Source organism: Cryptomeria japonica, chromosome 6 (assembly GCF_030272615.1).
Source record: "Cryptomeria japonica chromosome 6, Sugi_1.0, whole genome shotgun sequence".
In the NCBI taxonomy this organism is placed as follows: Eukaryota; Viridiplantae; Streptophyta; class Pinopsida; order Cupressales; family Cupressaceae; genus Cryptomeria; species Cryptomeria japonica.
Window position 1 is genome coordinate 173690131 of NC_081410.1, and position 19001 is coordinate 173709131.

At 37.9% G+C, this 19001-nt stretch overlaps 1 protein-coding gene across 1 annotated transcript in view; it reads left to right on the forward strand.

The window, feature by feature from the left end:
- LOC131876557 (uncharacterized) overlaps positions 1–19001 on the forward strand; it is a 74293-nt gene that overhangs the window by 14472 nt on the left and 40820 nt on the right. The window contains exon 2 of the mRNA XM_059221987.1: positions 15518–15815. Within this exon, the coding sequence (XP_059077970.1) occupies positions 15518–15815 (298 nt within the window). The remainder of the gene's footprint in view (positions 1–15517; positions 15816–19001) is intronic.

A 19001-nucleotide genomic window follows, 5' to 3' on the forward strand; every position in this document is an offset into this window, starting at 1 on the left:
ATCATTTTCAAAACCTCAGGATCCATGAATTCAAATGGAAAATTAAGCAATCTGAACCAAACTAGACACATTTTAGGTTTAGACCGATCTAGAACAAAAAAAGGCTTCCAAGCCGAAACAAAAATCACATTATTCCCAAACCAATGATATTCAGTTTTAAGAACCTCATTCCTAACCAAAGGAGAATCAAAGACAATGATGAACGAATTGGTAGACAATAATTGAAAAAACTGCATACTCGACCAACATTTTTGCATTTTATGATGCAGTTTAGACAAACATGTTTGATCACCCCAAATAACCCAAAAATAGCTACCGAATATAAACAACTTGCCTTCTTTGCAATGTAAGATCCAACTAGGTCCAAACACGGGATAGGAGCCCATACCTGAGATGAAGAACCATCTACCAGATTAGGAGCCATGACATTCTCACTTACCTTGTCCCCCTATAAATGTGACCTAGGTAAATCCGCCAAAAAACCCTTATCTGGTTGCTTGCACAATAGTTCCTCCGTGTGTTTTGAAGGAGAAAAAACCCAAGCCCCCTCCTTCTCCCTCACCATCGATGACTTAAAAATATTAGCATATGATACTTTACCATCCATCTCAACATATCATTTTCTCGGGAGATCAAAAAAATGATTTTGATTTAAAGCCTTTACACCATGTCTGTGAAATCGACCATGAAAACCTTGCCCATTATATCTGTGAGATTTGTGCACACCCCGGTGTCTGGACTCCCCTAAACACACATGACCAGTTTCAAAAACCACCGGCCTCTTCCAAAATAAATTAAAATTAACTAAATAATAAAATTATTTAATTAATATAAAGAAGGGGAGGTTAAATGATTAAACGATTAGAAAGAAATTGAATAAATAGAATGTGATGAAATGTGATGATTAAATTAGTTTAGAAGAATAAACATTAGATTAACTAGACAATTAAAGAATTATTTAATTAACAAAGAGGAATAATTAGCGTGTTAGTGACGAGACATTTTTAGGTGTCTACACTAGCCTAGTAAGATTTGTGTTTACTATGAATCACAAAAAAAAATGAAATACCAAATTACAAAGAAAAAGGCTTAGTTTTCAAAGCAATTTGAATATTTGATTTAATTGAAAACATGTCATTGGTGTGTGCATAAACTGTAACATTGAGCGGAGTGTATACCCCCTTGTTAAAGTGATTGTGTACACCTTATCAGGAGTAATAGCTTTAAGGTAGCATGTAACCAAAAGACAAGCATTTTATCACAATGAGATGCCCTTAACAAAGGAAAAATCAAACAATAATGGTCACAAAACATATAGGAAAAAGAACATAAGGAATCCACTAACTCTGGGGTCAATAATGCATTTATGATAAATAATGTATTTCAAAAACAATTGTACTGAATTGACCTTGTTGCCCAAAGATAGTGGAACTATGAGAAAAATGGAAGAAGAGCACATGAGATAACAAACTAAAGTCTTTTTGAGTCAACATGGAAGATACCAAAAGGAGATCTCAACACTTTGCATCATCCCTAAGTAGACAACACAAAGGCACATTTACAAACAAGAGCACATGTAGAATGCTTGAGATACAAATAGAGGAATGTCACGATGGATTCAACATCTTTATTACCTTACACTAACAGAGCAACAAGGGTCATCCAAATAGAATGTAACATAACACAAAAATATATCAAGATGCACATCATGGGGGAAGCACATTAAAAACAAGCAAACACACAAAAGAGAATCCATGACACAAATGAAGCTAGTCAAGCAAATCATCTGCCTCCCAATCTTTCTTAACATCATTTAGGGATGGTGGATAAGATGCAAGAGGAGCCGCATCAAGAACAATAGATGGAGATATTGCAAGTTCCAAACAAGGACCATTCTCTAATGATGAATCACTTTGTTTTTCACTGGATAAATGATTAATTCTTCTGAAAAATGTGAAGATAACTCATGATTAATCTCAATAAGATCATACATATCATCAAAATCATTAGCTAGGATTATTAGTGTTAGAATCAACAACATTATTATCATCATCCATAATATCATCTAAATTAATCATAATAGGATCTTTAACATGAAAAAAAGTTGAACCATCATTTTTCTTAATCATTTTTAATTTAGGTGATTTGAGTTGAACTTCCACCCTAGGATTAGGAAAAGGCTAGAAAAATGGGAACAAGTCAACATTTGGTATCTTCAGGGAGGAAAGGGTTTGGGAAGCAAGCTTGTGAACCTTAACATGACATCTTTGTCATCGTTCTCTCACACAACAATTCCTTTTAGTTTTAGTTGAGACTTGGGAAGGTTGAGGATCAATCAACATAGGCTTTTTTTCTTCCCTTATAGGGGGGGAATGGAAGAAACCCCAATAAGTTGAGAGATACATTATATCAGACACTTTATTTTATGATACATAGGAGGTGAGACTATGGAATATATACCTGAGGAATAAAAGGAGTAGGAAGAAGACCGGGTCTGGGATGAGGAAGAGGAATATCCATGGGTATAGGGTCTCTAGGTTAACTCAAGGCCATTTTTCGTAAGATAAGAAAAGGATGTCATTTTGAGTCTTTAAGGCCTCAAGTGGTTTAGGCCAAAAGTAAAAAGAGTAAAATTTCCATGCTTTGTTGTGAGTTGGTAAAGGCTATGATTGATCGTTATAATAGTGTCATTATGAGGTAATTTCAAATATTTATGAATTGTAGAAGGGATAGCTTTCATGGAAGAGATACAAGGATGTCCCAACTTCACATTAAATTGATCCAATGTAGGAATAATAGCAAACCTAACATCTAAGAACTTAGTACCAACCTCAATGAGAAGAGCAATAGAACTAATAGTAGGGCAAGAAAAACCATCATACACCTTAACCATAACATCATATTTATCATATGTTACTTGATGCAATTGTTGAGTAAAAATATGTTCTTCAATAATCACATTCACCATACATACTAGATCAATGAGCACCCCTCATGAGAGTTTGTCTTTCATCTCCGCAGTAATATATAATGGGACATCAAGTGCAACAATAGTCTCACTAGGATCGAAGGTAATGCATAAGTCTTTTGTAGGTTTAGGTTTCGCAATGAGGTTCACAAGATTATTAGTGTATATACCAAGATCATTAGGGAAGAAGTCAAGTGGCTCAGACTCAATAACATTATTATAACGAGAAGGTAATAGATTGTTGGACATTTAGAGATTTTGGTTGGGAGGAGATAGGAACTTATTTCCTTTGTCATTCACACTAGCTATGGATATAGTATTGTTATCAATAAGGTCTTGAATCTTATGCCTCAACTGGTAACATTTCTCAATGCCATGACATGGTTGATGATGACATTGATAAAAATCTTTGGGATCATGGGAAGCTAGGAAATGGTTTATAATGGTCAATTGGTTTCATGGGAGGAAGTTGCAACACATTAGAATTCATCAACCTCAATATTATACTATGTCAAGACTTAAAAAGAGGAGTTAATTCTTTTCTAAAGTATTTGGATAAAGTCCAGCCACACTTGGTGTCATGGTTCTCACTTGAGTGTTTATGTTTTCATTTATCTTGATGAAACATTTGTTGTGTTTTAACTTCATAAACGATTATGGATCACTCTCATTCTTATCAACCGGAGCCATTGAAGAGGATGATTCAAATTTACTCACTTAAAGTCAATAATTATGAAGCACTACACATAAATGCATAAAAGAAGTAAACTCAAAAAATAGAACCTTATCTCTAATATCATTTTGTAAATTAGTAATAAAAATCTCTAAAGATCATGATTAGGCATAGGATAAGAAGTTTTTGAATGCAAATGTTTATATCTACCAATTAAATTAGTTGCTTTTTCTTTAACTCCTTGCGTACAATGAATCAAATTAGTCAAAGTAATCTTAGGAGCAATGTTATTTTGAAATCATTGAATGAAAGCATCAACCAATTTTTGAAAAGAAGTCACAGAATAAGGATACAAAGAACAATACCATTGCTTTATCTCTAAAGGTTTGAGTAAATAATTTTTCCATGAGTACTTGATCATGAGAAAAATCACTGCACAAAGTTTGAAATGTCTTCACATGAGTCAAGGGGTCACCTTTTCCATTGTATAACTTCAATTGAGGAATTTCCACATGTTTAGGAGGAACCGCAAAAACAATCTCATCAAATAGTGGGTTTGCTACATCAAATGTGGGAACATTGAATTTGGATTGAGTTAAATAAGACAATAGGTGTTGTAATTATGAAATAGTTTGAGCTAGGTTATTGATAGTTGCTTCAATGGATGGACTGGAATTGGACATATTATATTGTGATGGAGTAGTGATATTGTTGTAAGTGGAGATTGAGAATAAGGAGGGAGGACATTATGGTATGTTGGTATGGGATATGGTTATGAAACAAATGGAAGACTCATGAAAGGAGGTATGTAAGAATATTGATTAATAAGATTACCCCAATGACTAACATAGGCACACTAGGCAAGGATGTAGGCATGGGAATGGAATGATTAACCTGGCTATTGGGTTGAGAGTAAGCAAGAACTTTGACACACTTTTGATTGGAATAATATTGGTATAAACAATATGAGCAAGGCCACACAACACATCCACACCTACCTTATCACTTTGAACCATTGTTTTCAATCCTTCAATCAAGGGGATTGCCTCACTATCTAGGCATCGTTGACCTATTAATTGTTGAAGATTTTCAAACTCATTATCAATCTTCTCCAATTGGTAACCATAGTTAGTGATTAATCCTCATCATGATAAGTATGAGGGGAATGAGTCTCCATGATGTGGGGCATGTCATGTGGGATTAGAGGAAGCACCAACATTCACACGGAATAGGTTAGCCAACCAAGGCTCCATATCCTTGGCATTTAAACCTTGGGAAGCCCTAAGTCAATAAATTCTTCTCACTAGAATATTGGATGTAGGACTAAGGGTAAAAAACCTCATGCACAATAAAGGAAACAAAGATTGGAAATGTAAACAATGATTAAATAATGCAATTTCTTTGTAAAATGATTGATTAACCAATGAATTCAATACCATGAATTATAATATTAAACACTAGATGCCTCTAAATCTAAACATAACATTGATAACAATTAGATCTAAGAATATAGTTGAAAAATTATGCAACCTACAAATGAATTTTAGAAGAATAAATTAGGGTTTTAATGAATTTGACCTCTAAATTTATGTAATCCAAGTGCAAAAATGATCTACAAGTGCAAATATGAATGTTTAAATGCATAAAAATGAGATCTAAGACAAAAAAATAAAAAATAAGCATGAGGCACATCAGGTTCACCAAAATGTGAAGGTAGGTTTTGGAATTAGGGTTTCACTAATTAGGATAATAAAACCACCAATATCACAAAATCAACCTTATATTTAAAAGGGGGATTGAAACCCAATAGATCTAGCCACAATTCATTTAGAGAAGAAGGCTAAGATGTTGACTAGATTTATCTATTTGTTGTTTTCCTTTTTATAGAGTTGAAATTGAATTTAAATTGTAAACTTATATGGTAAAACAATAGAGAATTGGAGAAAAACAATAATAATAGAGTGTTCCAAACTTCACAAAGTGTTGGCATTTTTTATGTTTATGTTGTGATTGTCATTGATGGACACACACTTGCATTGGGATCCTCTTTATATGTATGAGTTAGAGCACAACCGGTATTTGTTCCAACCGGTATGTTGTATTATAGTCTTTAGACTATTGATGTTTTGTAGAATGTGTTTCCCGGTCTGAAGCGGCATGTTGACTCCAAGTGGTTAGAGGGATTAAAGCGGCATAACACATTTTTACCAGTCTTCATTTTTGTCAAACTGGCAACCGGCATTTTGTATGAACCGGTAATACTCTGTGATGAGTTACCAACCGAAATTTTGTGATGAGTTACCATCCACCGATTGTTTGATGGTACCAACACATTAACGGTGCCTTTTGTGTTGTGGTACCAAGTATGTCCAGGTTCATTGAACCTAGGAAATTGTAATGTAATACTATTGGACTGACATGAAATCAGATTCCTTTATAAGGACATCATGTCTAAGGTTTTAGGTTGTTGATGTGGATATAGCGAAAGTTTATGTTGTTGCTAGGGTTTAAGGTGATTGAGGTGTTGGAGAGAATATGAATGTGTAGAAGACTGAAGTAATGCTGGAGTGCATTAGGAACGAGCTACCAAGGATCTAACCAAGCAGTCTGTGCAACTAGCTAGATCAAACACTTGTTGATTACTCACATCTTTGACAAGTCTGTAGCCCTTAACCGGGTAGGCCCAAAAGCCTTTTGTAAATCCTCTAACAAGGTGGTTCATATCTGTGGATCTAAAATCCTCTAGCAAGGTAGTCTTTAATCCGACTTATCTCCTAATAGAGATTGAGATTCCTAACAAGATCTGTTCTGGTAAAGAACATTGTAAGACCTTAACCGGTCTGGTTCCTATTCTGCAGATAGTTACTTGTGAGTTCCATCTCACCGTGGTTTTTCCCATTTGGGTTTCCACGTCAAAATCTCTTATGTTATGGTGTTTGTGCTTATGTGGGTGAATGCATTATTAGCTATTTGGTTTGCATATTTGTTAACCGGTTTGTCTGCTAAATTGTTTTACCGGTTTACTGTCAGTCTTGCAAAGTGTTTAAGTGCAAAGATTTTTGGCATACTAATTCACCCCCCCCCCCCCTCTTAGTATTCATCAATTGGTATCAGAGCCTACCTTTCTATAAGTTTAACCACTTGGAAAGAGATATGGGGGAATACACTTTGAGGGAACTTACCCATCGGCTCACTCAGTCTGAGCAAGCCTATGATGATCTTATGGTCAAATACAAGGCATCTCAAGCAAAAAGAAGAGAACATGCAGAAAAGCTGATGGAGCTATCTGAAAATAGTTCTTCAGATGAAGCAGACATGGAAGCCCTAATTGCTTAAGTAAATAAGTTGAATGAATCAAACTCCAACCTGAGAAAGGAGTTGGAAGGATTGACTATCTGGATGTGTCAAGAGCTTGAGAACCGGAGGAAAGCTGAAGATCTGGTGAAAGAAAGAGATCATGAGATCTCCAAGCTAAAACAAGAGATGAGTGCCCTAAATGCTCAACTCCATGCAAGAAAAGTGGAAAAGGAAGACATGCAAGGAGAACTGAACACTACCATCTCTAAGAATGAAAACTTGTTGGAAACAAATGCTACTATTTCCAAAGAACTTTTTGAGTCAAAGGAAATACTTGCTAAGTTCAACAAGAGTATTGTCAAGCTAGAGCAAAAGCTTGAATCTGCCAAACCAGTCAAGAATACCAATGGACTTCGTTATTCTGGTCATGAGGAAGGTGAGACCTCTGGTACAAATGCTGGAACATCAAATAAACAACCAGCATCAAAGGATAAAGGTAAGCAAAAGTTTAAACCTGTTTGCTTTAACTGTCTTAAAGAAGGACATACTGCAAATGTGTGTAGGAGTAAGGCTTACAACAATTTTCCTTATTTCCTAAATGATAAGCCTAGATCCTATAGATTTGATGGTAACTGTTATGCATGCAACAAGTATGGGCATAGAGCATCTGAATGTAGGTCTGTTATGAATAACACTGGAAGATATCCTCAAAGGACCCAAGGAGTTGGTCCTGAACCTTTTGTGAACCGGAATCACAACCGGTTTAATGTCTTCAATCATCAGCCAAGAAGCGGTGGTTATCAAGTGGCAATCGGATGGAGAGGAAATTGTATGATCTGTCATGGTCATGGTCACACTGCTGCAACATGCACAAGGAAGAATGGAAACATGAACAGTGGACCTTGGAGAGAACCTGGATTGGTATGCTATCACTGCAACAAACCGGGTCACATTGCCAGATTTTGTAGATCAAGAAAGAACATATCTGATGATATACCAGTCACTCTGGAAAGAAACATTGATGTTGACATTGTTCAAGCAGACATGAACAAAATCTGGAAGGAGAAACCAGCGGTGCTACAAGAGGAACCGGTTCTGCACCTAGTGTGGAAATCACGGAACTGACAAACTAAGCTTCAGAAAAGCTTAGGGGTAGCAAACGGCAAAATGTTTCGAACCCCTAGTTTACACCAGTAAAAGACCTTAACCGATATGTTATACCTGTCATTTGGCAGAAGACCGAAAATGGTAAAAAGGCAAATTAGGGTTTACGCCCTAATAGAGGAGCATTAATGACGATAGGTGAGGAATATGTTTAAAAGCATTTTTCAAATCATTTCTCACTGTCAATTTTTGAGCAAAGAAAAGTTTTTCAAAGAGCAGAGCGATGAAAAGGCGATTTGAGAAGAGATTTTGAGAAATTGAAACCGTGAAGGACATTCAAATTCAAACTGGAAACGGTCAAGTGGAGAACACAAAGCAGTGATTCAGCAATCGACGGAGTGTGAAGTGAAGGAAAATCGGCAAGCCCTAATTTCACGTGTTTCAAAAGGTATTTCTCGAGTTCTTAAGATTTCTATCATGGCTTCCGCATCTCATGCCAATTCTAATGCATCTGTCGAGTCTGCAAGTTTTATTCAACGGAAGTCCAAATATAATGCCCTATCACAAGTTCTGGCTGGTGTGATAGTAGAAGAGGGAATTTCTGACTACATAGATTCCAAGATTGAAGACCTAGGGTCTCTAGCTATCCACACCCAATTAGGTTTATTTTGTGGAAAAGATAAGAAGATCAAACCAGAGTTTAATATTTTGGAGAAGAAAAAGCTCCACAATGTTGTTTACTTCCTGGAGGATTTCACAAAGGATCATATAAGGATCATTCTGAGCAGAGTCCATGGTGATAAGATGTACCTAGAGAGAACTCATGATATCATGTTGCAGGCAATTCATGCAATCACTAGATTCTACAATACAGGGGAAGTGCTAGCCCTAAGGACGGTCAACAAAACTGAAATGTCCAAGCTCAGTGATTCAGTGAGCGACTCACGAGGCATGACAGTAAATTCTATCAAGGATGATCTGGTGAAGTATGCATGCATGGTGATTGGATACCGGACATTCTCAGCCAGCAGAATTAACTATGTATCTGCTACAGTGGTAAATGTCGCTTACCGGATGATAAAGGAGGATGCATCATTTGATTTGTGCACCGGTATGCAGAGACAACTCCTGTTGAATCTGAAGTCGATCAAACAAGATAATGCACTAAGTTTCAAGTTTGGATAACTATTGGTTAGGTTGTTCTTCTATTTCCAAGGCTACTTTCTAGGAGTAGATGTCTAGTGGTCTGTTGACCAACCGGTGACCAAGCAAATCAAGGAAAGCATTGAAGTAATTGGAACCAGTTACCCTGATATTCTGAACAAGTATTTTGATGAGTTTAGAAGGAAAATGAGCCAAAGAATGAGGATATCAGGTGACATCATCAAGAAATATGAAGACGATATCTATTTCACCATCCAAGTAGATAAATGCATAATGGAGGCTATTGAGCCCAGACAGGAAGAAGTGGAGCCAATGGGCTATGAGGTGATGTACGATATGTTGGAAGGGTATGCCTCTACCCTTATTGCCTCACCTCTTGATCCTAAGGCAAAGAGGACCAAAACCTATCTGGAAAGGATTACACAGGTCAAGGAACCCTTTGCAATGAAAGAAAAAGAACCTGCAATGAAGAAGGCAAAGGCAGTGCCTGCAACATCAGCACTGGTTACCACTGCAACTCCAAAAGTGACCAAACGGTCACCAGCTAAGAAGAAACTGGAAGCAGCACCAGCTAAAGTGTTTGAGAGAAAGAGGAAGACAAGGAATACCTCTCCAGACATAGAAGAAACTGTGTCTGAGGAAAAGCCAAAGAAAACACGTCAAGCAAAGAGGAAGACAAAGAATGAACCGACATCATATGCATCGGTAAATATAGATATATCTTCCTATAAACCTTTGACACATTGTCAAAGAACAATAAAGAATGTTAGGAGAAAAGTGCTAAATGACTTAATTGAGTGTTTTGATGACTTTAATGATGATGAAAAGGAAGCGGTTGAAAAGGAAATAATTCAGTATTTATGTGTTAATGACTGGTCACCCTCAGAGATTAAGTCTCAGACACCGGATTCTTTATATATGTCATTAGACAATAGATGGTGCATTGCCATAGAAAAGGAATAGGAAATTAGGGAGAAATTTTTTGTATGGTACTTTCTCGACCTGTCAAATTCTGAATTGTTTGATGTTATTGACCAAAATAAAGGACTCTTCTTCACTAGAAGAAGAAGACTATGGCTGTTAGAAGGTAGAGTTGATGATGTCGAAAAAGACACTCATCTATATATGAGAACCATTGTCCAGACTCACAAAGCGCATCTAGCCAACCGGCAAGTTGAAAAAGAACCGATTATATCCAAACCAGACGAAGTATTTGATGATGAAGGAAATCCGGTTGTTGAACCGATCGACACAATTGATGTTGATGCTCTGGACGTTGAGGATGTTACTTAGGAAATACCATCTGAGGAAACTAGACAGAAGCAACAGGCTAAACAGGTTGATAAGAAAGTCGAGGACAGACAGGAAGCCATAAAGGAAGAGGCAAAGCAGAGGAAAAAGGATGAAGAAGAGAAGCAGAAAAGGGATGAAGAAGAGAAGAAGAAGAAAGATGAAGAAGAGAGAAAGAAGAAGGATGAAGAAGAGAAGAATAAGAAAGATGAAGAGGAGAAGAAGAAGAAGGATGAAGAAGAGAAAAAGAAGCAAGAAGATGAAAAGAAAAAGAAGGAAGAAGAAGATAAGGAACAGGAGAAGAAGAAGGAAGCAGAGAAGAAGAAAAAGGAAGAGGAAGAAAAAGAAGAGGAAAAGAGGAGAGAAGCAGAGAAAAGGAAGAAGGAAGAGGAGGATAAGGAAGCAGAGAAGAGAAGAGAAGAGGAGAAGAAGAAAGCGAAAGAGGACAAGGCAGGAGAAGCAGAGAAGAGCACCCAGATGGAGACTTCGAAGGCAATCGGGAGTCAAGCCAAATCAGTTGATCTCTCCAATCCTATCGATCTCCAGTTTGCAAGTGAAACGGAGCTAATGCAAAGCATCAAGGTAGCTCAAGAGCGCCTTGAAATCATTCAATGGAAGGAGCAGGATGTAATTCAAGCGGCATACTAATTCACCCCCCCCCCCCCCCACTCTTACTATTCATCACAAAGAGCCACATACATAGATTTGAAAAGAGAGAGTGAACCAAAACTTGAAGCTAAAAATTTGGGCCAAATTGTCAGGAGCGAGAGGGTGGGGAGGCCTGGTCCTGCAACTTTCAAGCAAGAAAGTGGGATGTTTTCCAAACCAAGGAGATGCACAAGATCCATTGTCAAAAGATTGGGCAAAATTCTTGAGACTACGTTGGTGGGGCTACCTGGTCCTTCGCCTTTCATGCTTGTAAAAGTTGAACCTATTTGTCATTGTCTATTATGTCTGAATCTTTGATCACAACACCTAAATCAATTTACTACACATAGAGGGAGAGAAAATGATTGTGGATAGGGTTTTCCTTGGGTCAAACCCTGGTTTAGGAATTAACCTTGAAATTGAAATGATAATTGAAATGAATAGAATTGAATTGCAACATAATACTTTCCTTTTGAGGGAAATACTAGATCTTAATTCAAATGCTTGTAATTGAAGTTGATACCTTCATGAAGCTTGCTTGAATCCTCGTGCCAAGGGTTTAGGATTGTGAGATTTTGCCAAGATCAAGGGCTCAATGAAAAATACAATAGAGAGACAAAATAATGATAGGAATAAACTATATTCTATCAAGATGAAAATACTGATCAACTAGATCATCAAGTGTTACATACAATGAATATGAGCCTGCTTATATAGGCAAGGCTATATGGATATGTGAGCACACAAACATGACATGTGGCTCAATAAGAAACAAGGGTAGGTAGGAAATAGGTGTGGGTAGGTAGGAGAAACAATATAATATTCCACATGAGGTGGGTCACCCACTGACTGTGAAATGTAACAACAAGATAAGTCCACAAAAGGTGGAAATTATCCTACACACACTATCCCAATGTGGCACAAACACCCAAGTGTCTCATACCCAAACTAATATGAAATGCATTTAATAAATAAACTTAAGTAAGGTGTAATAATATCCATGATGAATAATTATTTACACCAACACCCCCCCTTAGGTGAAACTTAAGGGAATGCACTTAAGTCTACAATGCAACTAAGCAATGCAAGATGGGTCCCGGCTACAAGGCCATATTAGGTACCCATGTACAAATGCAAATGCATGCAAACAAATGCAATGAAATCTCTCACAGAGTGGGGAAAGAGAGAAAAACCCAATGGGAAAAAACCCTCCCCCAAAAGAGAGATGAAAACTAGATACAAAGAAGTCTCATAGAAGTATGTGAAGGACAAAACCCCATGTGAGGAAAAAGTCCCCCCCATATGAGAGAAGAAGAAGAGAAACTAGGAAGCCCCCCCTCAATGTGGAATCTACACCAATGATAGAAGCTCAATGATGAATGAAGAAATTGCTCCACAAACGTCGAACCACGGTCCTCCCCTTAGAAAGAAACAAAACCAAAGGTGTATCCATGAAGTCTTCCCAATGATGAAAGGAAGATGTAGGAAAAATACTCATGATGAAAGGAATCTCTGAAAACTGCTCAAGTGTCCCCATGTCGATGCTGAAAATTACCCCCTCTAAAGGTCGTAAACTGCGCCACACTATTGAAAAAGGCGCTCCAAGATCTAGTGGAGATGAATGTAGAACAATGTCCAAAGACTCATATGTCTCCGCAAAAGATATAGAGACCTCCTCCAAGTGTTGTACAAAAGTATCCACAATCATGTCAACCTCTAAAGATTGATCATGTAGAGAATGCACAAGAGGGTCAGAGTGATCCCTTGCAAAAATTGAAGAAGGATAATCTTCATCAAAGAGAAGATGAATGTCATCAATGATGTCTCCCAAATCTGAAATGTAGGACTCCACAAACAAACCTACAATGTATGTCAAGTAGACATCCCAATCAATCGAAGCTGGAAGACATGGAATAGACTGTTGCACTGAATCACAAGAAGGCAAAATTGTCGCACTAGCTGCATCATTAGGTGCAATAGGTGGTGTGATATCAAGAGAAGGAGATGAAATGCAAAGCTCAAGAACGGGATCACAAGTGAGAATCCCCAAGTTCAAATTCCCAATGTTCTCCTCAAGATCTGAATCATCAACATAGGAAGAATCAACCTCATCAATAGGACCAAAATGTGAAAAAAAGTACAACCAAGATGCATGATCAACCACCCCAGTCGCAATGATTGCTCCACTCTCCAAGTCTCTAATGATAATTGAATTAGGTGTGAACTCCACAGTTTTCCTAGTTGCCCCATGTGTGATTTGATAGATGGAAAGAAGATTATTTGTCAAGTGGGGTACACACAACACATCATTGAAGGAGTTATCCCCAATGACAATAGATCCTTTCCCAATCACATCCATGTATGTATGATTGCCCATCAAAATCTACGGCATGTGGCAAGGCTCAAATGTAGAAAACATAGACTGCGAAGATGCCATATGATGAGAAGCCCCTGAATCTAGAAGCCATCTCCCTGAATCATGACTTGTAGTTGCACAAAGAGCTTGTCCCTTTTCTTTATCTGTCCCAAATGAGTGATCCTTTCCTTTATCCTTAGAAGAAGAAGCCGATGTAGACATTCTAGAAGGTAGGTTGATTTTGTTCTTCTCAAGAAGATTCTTCAACTCATCAATATCCTTCTTATAACAATGATGTTCATCATGTCCCGACTTCTTGAAATATCCACAAAAAAGATTGTCCTTATATGATTTCCTCTTAGGTGAGAATGGTGAATCACCTTGTTGTGGAGAGGAAGATTGTGCTCCATCTTGTTGTGGTTTTGACTTAGGTTGCTTTTGGTTCTTGTCTTTTCCTTGATTACTTTGATTCCCTTTGTTAGCCACCAAAGCTTGTGACTTTGAAGATTTGAGAATCCCCATCTTGGTCAACTTAGATTGATCAAGTATCAACATCTTCATGAATGAATCAAATGAGGGAGAAGTGTATGAGGAACCTTGAGCTAACCTATGGGTGTGAAAGCTAGATACAAAGGCTTCTTACTCTGAAGGAAGATTGTCCAACAAGGTATAAACCAATTGAGCATCCTTTTTGTCAATTCCACAATCCTTTAGCTTTGCTCTTAGCTCATTTTCTTTTGTGACATAATCTTGGATTGTATCAAAATCCTTGGGATCCAAAGTTGTGAGTTCACTATCAAGCTTGTAGCCCTTAATCTCATCAACTTCACCATACAATTTCTTTAAAATATCCCAAGCCTCTTTAATTGTTGTACACTTATCAATGTGAAAAATGAGGTCATCTGATACATAATTTCTAAGAGTTCCAATTGCCATAGCATTATTAGTGAGGCATTCAAGTTGAACATTAGGATCAGGTGGTGTTGTAATAGTTTCATTTACATAATGAATGAGTCCTTTTTCCATTAGTTTACTCCATGCCTTAATCATCCATGATGCATAATTATGAGGAGTTAAAAGTGGAAATTTAGGACAACCCAAAGCACCAAAATGAAAAAATACAAGATAGAGAGAGGCACAATCACACAAGACACCCCCCCCAAAATATTCAATCAAGAAACCCCCCCAAAACGATGATTTGGCACTTTATACTTAGTGCGTATATAATGGGCCACTTGCAAAACAAGGCAAAGTGGACTTCTGATTTTAATTTACAACTTCTCAAAATGATATCTAAGAGACTTCAACAAATACTACTAGTGATCTAAACTAAGATCCAAGCGAAATACAAGTACCAAATATGTCAAGAATGGCCAAATACTGAAAGTACAATTTATACTTAAAATCACTGCAAACAAATGGTAGATTATGAAAGTAGACAAAAAATTATGCACTTTCAAAAAAAATGGCACCTAAAAAGGAGGTCTTATGACCCCAAACAAAGCCTCTGAAGTTGCAAAATAGGGGATTAGACAGGTACAGTCATGAAGAACTGCAATTTCTAAAAAATCCATTTATCAAAACTAGAAAATTATTCCACCTCTATGAAGTGCACAAAATTCTAGCCCATTTCAAAAAAAATTGCACCAAAAAAGGAGCAAAAATGAGCAAGATATGGCCTTCCAAAGTTGAACTGCAAAACTGAAAAGCTCAATGAGAAGGGCCTGCAAATTTTTTTTTAAAATGATGACATCAGAGAACTGCACATTTAAATTTGATGGTCGTATGACCATCATGAAAAATTCACCTCCCTACTAATTGGGCGTTCATACAGTACGGACTGATGACGTGGTGCAATCTAGTTGGCCGAAAAAATGACTTGGCTGACTGCAGGCAGAGTACGGTCACTGATGTGGCAGAGTTGCGTGGCATATGGATGTTAACCACGGGCTAGTGGCCACCTGCCACATGGTGGATGTGGGTCCCACTAGGTTTAATGCCTATCGGGAGCTTACAGGTCAGCGAGAAGCTCTGGGCCGGAGGGTTGTGGTGTCGGCGGAGAGGTCGACGGCCAGTGGACTGCTGGCGGTGGAAGGCATCGGGACCAGTCTGTAGTAGCGGTAGCCGGCGAGAGTGGTCGGGCCAGTGGGGGGAGCAGCGGTGACGGTCGAGGAGTTGCGGGGGCCGGCGATGATGGTCGGCGACCGGGAGCAAGGTGCACAGCGGCAACGGGAGGAGATACGGCAACAGCGGCAGTACAAACGGTGGTCCTGCACAAAGTTGCAAAGAAACCCTGCGGAGTACGAAGATCACGGGTGGGTCTTCAGACCCCCAAAAACAATTTTTTGTTTTTTTTTTTCATTTTTAAAAAAAAAAATCGGATTTTTTTTTTTCAAAAAAGATTTTTGTAAAAAAATTTCGAAATCCGTACGACAATAGCCAAAATGGGCAAAAACATTTTCTCACCAAATATAGTCAACTTTATAGTCAAAATTTATGGAAATGGCCTCCTGGACTCAACCATGATGTCCAAATCGTTGTATGATGCCCCCAAAAAATAAAGATCCCAAAATCTGAAAATTGAAGCCTCCAAAATGTCTCCAAAAGACTAATCAATGAAGCCCTATAGGCTCTGATACCATGTGATATTTTTCCAAGATCAAGGGCTCAATGAAAAATACAATAGAGAGACAAAATAATGATAGGAATAAACTGTATTCTATCAAGATGAAAATACTGATCAACTGGATCATTAAGCGTTACATACAATGAATATGAGCATGCTTATATAGGCAAGGTTATATGGATATGTGAGCACACAAACATGACATGTGGCTCAATAAGAAACAAGGGTAGGTAGGAAATAGTGATGCAGAGCCCTCCTTGTTACCTGCCAAACACCTCAAAATGTATGACACTGACCCCCTGGCACATGAATGGGATCCTATCAAGGCAAGGCTCTACAACTTTAGTACAATCTTCTCACTATCTTCAAGACTCTTGCTTACTCAATCAGGGGTATCTTGCTACAACACACTCCATGATACCTCCAAGGGTTAAAAATCATTTTCATGATGGTTTTGGGTCATACAAGACTCCCTAAGGTCAGACAAAGCACCGGTTGCAAGAATACATGCTCATTCCTTAAGAAACTCACCCAATTAGGCCTAGTTGCTTGTAGCCCTATTTAGCGAGTAAAGGGACCTTAAGTTAAAATTTTCCCAAATACATTGGAAAAAAAATTATGGATTCAAACACCCTTTTGGAAGTTATACAAGTCCCCAAAAGGAAGGGTCAAGGTCTAGAAAATAAAGGTCTTTGCCGGTAGGAAGTTGACTATCCTAAAAGGGCTAATTAGGCCTCTTTTGTGAAACAACTATGCTCAGATGAATGACTAGGTAAATTATAATCCCATGGGAATGTTGGGAGACATAAATAAATAGGGATTCCAGGGTTATACACCTGGAAGCATCGCCATTTGCACACAAGGTACTTTTGTTTGTTTAGGGTATAGGTAGCCACATAGAGATGTCTACCTAGGGTCGCTCCAAACACTTTCCTCCCTTTCTCCTCTTGCAAAAAAATCTTGGAAATATAAAATAAATTGACCATACTTTCCTTTCACCAAACCCCATGAGCCTCAGATTGGTAAAGTGCCAGATATGGCCATGAAGGAGGAAAAACCCAAGGTAAACCCTAGTTTTTCGAGTACCTACAGCAAAACTTGAATATCAGGAGCAACACACACAATCAAGACTTCAAATAAAAACCAAAACAGATTTAACTCTCCTCTCAAATCAATTCACATCATTGGAAATGGATCCCAATCCGTACAGAACCGTACTACAGACCAAAACTCCAGAATTGCAGGAAAAACTCATAATTTTATTAGTTTGTTTGCATCAAAACTCTTCTTCATACCATCACCCCTTGGAAATTGGATCCACAAGGTGTATAAACCATTCCTCAACTTCTCTCAACCGAAAATCAAGAGGTTAGAGCCGTTGGAGGAGTTTCAAATTACAAAATGCAAAAAGTGCATAAAAGGTGCTCATGACAATTTTTGACAACTTTTGCAAAAGTTGTCAAAATGTCATCTTTCACCTCCTAATGCCTTAGGTCAAGTTAAACCCCTCCTAAAACATCTTAAAACACTTAAAACCAACACATTTAATCCCCTATTATCCAAAAGTCCTAATTGGCTCATAGAAATGCCAAAATAGGAGTTTGGCTCACAAGATGGGGTTCATTATTACAAACATATAATGCATGATTGAAAACCTATAATAAACATCCTAAAGATATTGTTAATGCTTTATAATCCCTTATCAAGGTCTTAATTTTCATCTTGAAGGTTTTGATGAGGTCCTCCTGCACCATACTCCCCGGAAGAAGAAATCTCAAGTCCACTTGAGATGAGAGTCCACAGGTCTACACCATGATCTTTGATGTGTTGCTTTGTCATCCAGACTACTTTAGTATCAGGTTGTCCTTTCCAAGCCACCAAATACTCCATGTAAACTTTACTCCTAGTTTTCTTGGCAACCTTAGTATCTAGAACCTTATGCAACTTTGGTGGTTCATGTTTGGGAATGTCATCATCAGCAATATCCTGCATTGTGTCTTCGCCTGCATTAACACTACACTTATAAAGAGTTAAGTCACAAACATTAAAAATAGGTGACAAACCAAGATCAGATGGTAGTTGAAGTTCATAGGCATTTGAAACACATTTCTTCAAGATTTGGCAGGGTCCAATCTGTCTTTCCATCAGCTTTGTGTATCTTCCTTTTGGAAGTCTTTCCTTCATCAAGTGAACCCACACCAAGTCTCCCACATCAAATTGAACATCTCTTTTCTTTTTGTTAGCATGAGCTTTATATCTCTCTGCATATTATTGAAGATGAGTCTTCACTTGGCCATGGATCTCTTGTATGGCAGTAGCAAAGGTTTCTCCATCTGCACTAATGGCTTCTCCTTGAGGTATCTCTCTCAACTCCAGCACACCCCTTGGGCGGATGCCATATACAATCTAGAAAGGTGATTTACCGATACTCCTATTCACTGTATCATCATAGGAGAATTCTGCCTGAGACAATATACTATCCCACTTTTCTCCATGATGTCTAGTCAAACTCCTTAGTAGATTCCCTAGTGATCTGTTTACAACTTCAGTCTGACCATCTATTTGGTGATGGTAGGCTGAGGAGAAGGATAAATTTGTACCAATCTTCTTCCAAAGGGTCCTCCAAAAGTGACCAATAAATTTTACATCCCTATCAGGGAGTATGGTCAAAGGCAAGCCATGTATCCGAACAATCTCCTTAAAGAACAAGTCTGCTACATAAGAAGCATCACAAGTGGTTTTTCATGGCAAGAAATGTGCCATCTTACTGAACCTATCTACCACTACAAAAACACTATCATATCCTTTCCTTGTCCTAGGCAATCCTAAAACAAAATCCATACTTATGCTTTCCCATGGTCTTGAAGGTATGGGT